This window comes from Monoraphidium neglectum, assembly GCF_000611645.1.
Source record: "Monoraphidium neglectum strain SAG 48.87 unplaced genomic scaffold scaffold03402, whole genome shotgun sequence".
Classification (NCBI taxonomy): domain Eukaryota; kingdom Viridiplantae; phylum Chlorophyta; class Chlorophyceae; order Sphaeropleales; family Selenastraceae; genus Monoraphidium; species Monoraphidium neglectum.
This window is the reverse complement of record NW_014010227.1, coordinates 1,884-6,879: the sequence shown is the minus strand read 5'-3', so window position 1 is coordinate 6,879 and position 4,996 is coordinate 1,884. Positions and strand designations below refer to the sequence as shown.

At 62.6% G+C, this 4,996-nt stretch overlaps 2 protein-coding genes across 2 annotated transcripts in view; both read right to left on the bottom strand.

Moving 5' to 3' along the window:
• Nucleotides 1–1,539: 1,539 nt before the first annotated feature.
• On the bottom strand, nt 1,540–2,367 carry MNEG_12729 (hypothetical protein; the record flags this gene model as incomplete). The annotated part of the gene is made up of 1 exon (XM_014038800.1): nt 1,540–2,367. The coding sequence occupies one exon, from the start codon at nt 2,365–2,367 to the stop codon at nt 1,540–1,542; it is 828 nt and encodes a 275-aa protein (XP_013894254.1).
• A 1,815-nt stretch (nt 2,368–4,182) lies between these two features.
• The window catches only part of MNEG_12728 (Malonyl-CoA-acyl carrier protein transacylase), a gene marked incomplete at both ends in the record, with an annotated part of 2,634 nt that continues 1,820 nt past the window's right edge, over nt 4,183–4,996 (bottom strand). The window contains 3 exons of the mRNA XM_014038799.1: nt 4,183–4,260; nt 4,570–4,641; nt 4,891–4,959. Of these exons, the coding sequence (XP_013894253.1) occupies nt 4,183–4,260; nt 4,570–4,641; nt 4,891–4,959 (219 nt within the window). The remainder of the gene's footprint in view (nt 4,261–4,569; nt 4,642–4,890; nt 4,960–4,996) is intronic.

The following is a 4,996-nucleotide window of genomic DNA, read 5'->3' as shown; positions in this document are numbered from 1 at the left end:
CCCCTCCCTTCTCGCGTCCCTGGTGCCGCCCGCCGCCCGCCCCAACCCGCCCGCAGCAGCCCCTGCCGACCTTGGACTCACCCCGCCCCCCAACCGCCGGCGCCGCGCCCCCGCCCTCGCAGCCCGTGCCGCCGCGGCTGGCGGCAAGGCGCACACCACTCAGACCGACGCCCAGCTTATCGATCATTTCTTTCGCGACAAGAAGAGGGACGCCGGACACGACCAGTAGAGCAAGCTGAACCAACCCCAAGCCCAGCGCGAAGCCGGGCGGAAGCTGCCCAACGGGCACGAGGGCGGATGCTAGCCGGCCCCTCGCGATTTCGGGCCGCCGCCGACCAAGGGGCCGTGGCGCTGCCAAGCGCCCCTTTGCCCCCCTTACGCTTTGTGCAGGGAGATGAAGCAAGTAGAGCGGCGATTGGGTGGGCCCTGTAAATGGGCCGCTGGGCGCTGCCGCAGCTCAAAGGCCTGGCTTCTGCAGTCCTGCACCACGCGTTTCGAGCCCGTTTTCGGGCCGCCGCGATTTTGAAGCGCCGCCCTTTTTGAGACGGCGTCGGCGAAGCGGCCGCGCCCGTGTGTGCCCCTGCGCCGCCGCCGTGCGCCCGCGTTGAAACACCACGCAGGCCCTGCGGCGGCACTTTCAGTGGGCAGAGATGCCTCCAGCACGCGTCCACGCGCGTGCACACGTGCGCGGCGCCGCTGCCGGTCGGCTTGCGCCCGCGCATGCCCAGTCCTATGCCCCCTGCCCATGAAGCGGGGTTTTCACGGGCTCGCTTGTCATCTCTCTTGCGCTCTCACTCTCTTTGTTTGTCATGACAGACGACGGCCCCTTGGCAGCGCAGCAAGCCTGCTGCTGCCGGCAGACATCACCAGCCCCACCCGGGCTCAGCAGCACCCTGTTCCTGTTTCGCACTTCTGTCCAACTCACAACCCTTCTACACAACACATGCACGCGTGGCTGAACGCGGGCACGAGGCCCACATACCATCAAAGCACTGCCGGCACTACTTTCCAGCGAGCGGTGGCGCTTTCTTAAGTGAGGCCCCGCAGGTGCACAGGCTCGGGCGCGCATGGGGGGTTCGTGAGAGGATTCCTAGCGCGCCGCGCCCGGCTCTGCGTGTTGTTACTTGCCATTTAGGTTGCTGCACTACAGCTCGCAGCTACTGCTGTACTCTGCCTGCGTCCTTTTCCTGCATGGCTGCGTTGAAGCGCGCGATGAGCAGAAAGTGGGCGTGCCCCTTGGCCGTCTGTCTTTTCAACAGCGGTGGGCTGTGTCCATGTGTTGCGCGACCGCTTGGTGCATTACTTGGTGTCAATGCAAACTAGGTGGACGATTAGGACAGTGTAACGTCCGTGATTTGTCCAGTAGAGTGGACACCGGCTCTGCAGGTGCGGGTGAAGCTGTTCTGTGCGTGCGCAAACCAGATGTGTCCTATGCTGACAGACTATCCATATCAAGAATAGAGAGTGAGTGATAAGCGAAAAGCCCCGGAACGAAGGTTTGTTGAAAAAAGTTGGGTACTTGTTGAAAAAAGTTGGGTACTAGTTGCAAATGTAATGATCCTTTTGCAGCGCGTCATGCAGCCTTGCAAACACGCCATCGTGCCAGGTCCTGAACTCCGCCCACTCCTCCGCCGGCATGGTTTCGAAAAAGCAGTTGAGCCACCCGCCCACGATCAGATCCGCGTAGTTTGCCTGCTGGCCTTCCAGGTAGGGGCCATCGTGGACCTTGAAGCACGCCGCCAGCGTCGCGATCGCGTCCTTGAACGCGGCCATCAGCTTCGGTCGGTCCTCCGGCGGCACGCGCAGCGTCTCCCACGACGGCAGGTGCGCGCGCTTGGCGAAGAGCACGCGGCACTCCTCCGCGGTCTCCGGGTTGAACGGCAGGAAGTAGCCGACCAGCTGCATGTTGACGGTGAACGTCGTGTCAACGTTGACGTTGAACTCGGCGTACTCTGGGTTGTCGGCGCCGTCGCGAATGCTCAGGGGTGCGTAGAACACCGAGTCCTTGAAGGGGGTGACGTAGTCGAGCCCTGTGCGCGTCGAACCCTTAGGGAACAGGCAGCCGCCCGAGTCGGGAAACTGCTGCTCCAGGTAGTTGGCGATGTCGAACGAGTCGCCGACGACGGCGCCGGAGGCCGGGTCCTGCAGCATCGGCAGCGTGTAGTAGTCGGAGCCGTCGTCCAGCTTGCGCACGGCTGCGCAGTTGAGCGCCTTGCGCGTCGCGGGGATGTCCAGGATGTCGACCCACTTGGTGGTGAAGGGCACGCGCTTGAAGCTGAGCGCGAGGCGCGTCTTCGAGGGGTTGGGTGCATAGGATCGGGGCTGCAATGGGGACGAGATGTCGTAGAAAATAAGGGGAGTGCTCATGGTTCGACAAGGGCGTGAGATCTGAGTCTGCAAGCTCGAAGCAAATCGATTGCACCAAAAATTTTGAAGTTGTGAAATGACTGTGAAACGAATGTGAACTCCGCCGTATGGAAAAGTAAGTGCTTCACAGGCAACTTAGGAAGATGGAAGCGATGACTTATCAACCATGTACTAAGTTCATAATTGTGGCAGTACCATCATCTGTTGGCATGGTAGTGATGACGTGCCTGTTATGCATAGGATATGCACGACTGCTCTTGCATCCAACCTTGGCAACCCAACCCTGCGAGCCTCCAGCTGCGGTCTGAGCTGTGCATGCCTGACCCACGCCCCCCCCCCCCCTGCCCGCAGTGCGCACCGGTGGGGCAGCGGGGGAACGGGCGGTTGCTCCTGAACCTCGCGCCCGTCCCGAAAACATACTGGGTGCCCAGCGCCCGGTCCACTCCACTCTAACCGCAGCGCGCCAGCCGCGCGAGCGGGCGCTTGATGCGGCGGCTTAGCCTGATCACCTGCCTGGTGTAGCGGGCGCAGTACGTGCCGTAATTTGTGCTGCACCCGCGTGGCGTTGCTTCCTCGAGTGCTGGGGTCGCGCTACGCCTGCCTGCCGGCGTATTTAAGTCTTGCGTGCGCGCGTTGCGTGGGCTGGTCGACACTGTGTTTGCATTGCAAATAAGGCGGAGCCAAAACAGTAGGTGGTGCTAAGCCGCAGCTGTCCGGTAACACAACCGCATCCTGCAAGTTTTTCGGGGCGCATGGCAACAGGGCGCCAGCGGCGGGATGTTTGCAAGCACAGGGCCGGTGCCGCTGCCGCAACTGGGCACGGCTGGATACAAGTTGGGCCAGGAGGTTTTGTGGGTGTGGGCGGCGTGGGGGTCTGGATGAACGCTCTCATCTTGCACACGAGCTGCCTGCCCGCAATGCCTGGGTGCCGCGTCAATACAGTTGGCACCGGCGCCACGCATCGTGCCAGTGCCTGCCATCCAAGGAGCCCAACTGCCAAATCAGCGATGCTTTGGGTGCGCGCCCGAAACGCCACCCCATACATCAGTACCCGGCACGTAAAGTTTTTTTGAAATCCAGCCTCGTCCCAGGCTGACAACGCCGTGCGCCTGGCGGCGGGCCGCAGCGCTGGTGTTCCACGTGTCAATGACAGCGCATGGCCCGCGCCCTGCGCCCAACTCCATCCGCGCTGGCGGCTGCCCAGGGGTTTGCCCCGGGACAGCTCCTTGCTCAGCGTCCCCTCTCCCTCATCCCGTATGGAATGCAATGATGCATCCGCGCGCCAACCCCACCCGGCTGCCGGCACACCCTGAGCACCCGGCCCCGCGCCGTGCCCGCTGCTGTGAATCGCGAGCAAGCAGGGGCTGGCCGAGGCGCCGGGGGCCCTTCCCGCCATCGACTCGCCGCGCCGCTTGGGTTTGCACGCCCTCCTTTGACTGCCCCGCGCTACCTGCCGTGCCCCATGAGGGGCTGCCTGATGCCCAGTATGCCCAGGCACAGTAGGAGAGGCGCCCGCCTGGGTGAACGAGGCGAGGCAGCTGGCAACCAGGGTCCGATCGCGTCCAGGGCTGTCTGTGTGTGCAAAGCATTGCCATTTTACCGCCGACCAGTCCGCGCGGCAACAGCAGGGCCCCCGACAGGCGAAAAGCACGCAATAGTCTATTCAAAATGGGCGCGTCGGTCGACTCAAAATGGCCCGGCGCCGCCGTTGCCACCAGAGATGCTGACGCCGCAACCGACTGGGGAACGTCAACATATCAGCCGTCAGACCTCCCAGCGCCAGATCGTCAGATCGCACTCAGATCAGCCTATGGCTCAGGCCTTGACGTTGGTGATCTGGGCGGTCTTGTCGATGCGCTTGAAGATGCCCGCGATGACGGCGCCGGGGCCGACCTGTTGGGTTTCAGTTGTGACAGATGAGGTGAGGGTGGTTGCAGCTTATCTGGGCTCACGTGCCGACCAGCCGTCGGATCGCCCAGGCCATGGCTGCGCGCCCCCAATTCAGCACGCCTGTCTAGTACCGGCTTTGCGGATTGCAGCCCCGGTGCTGGGCAAAGCCCTCCGCCACCCATCCACCCACCCACCCACACACACACACACGCACGCACGCACGCGCGTCCGCGCGCGCGCACACACACACACACACACACACACGCATGCGCACATACACACGCACAGTTATGCACACACATGCATCCTCACCTCGTAGCTGTTCTGCAGGCCCTTCTCCAGCAGCGTCTTGACCGTGGTCTCCCACTGCACCGGTGACGTCAGCTGGGGTCGTAGAGGGGAGGGAGGGGGGGGGGGGTTGAGGGCAGGTATGTCAGGTAATGGTGGAAATGCACAAGACTTAAAAAATGGATTATGGGGTTGCAGTCAAGGGTTTGCTGGGAGTCAATGGCGGCACTGCCCGCTGACTCAGCTGCAGGGCCACCGGGGAAATCTGCGGATGCAATGGCGGCCACAGATCATCACCAGCGAAAGATTGGATCAGATGGAACTATTTGACTCAGGTATAATCACCTGCTGCGCAAGGATGGCCTTGATGGTGGCCGGGTCAGAGTGGGGCTGGGCGTCCACGTTGGAGATCACCTGGGCAGCGGTTGTTTGGATGGAGATAGTTTTTTTT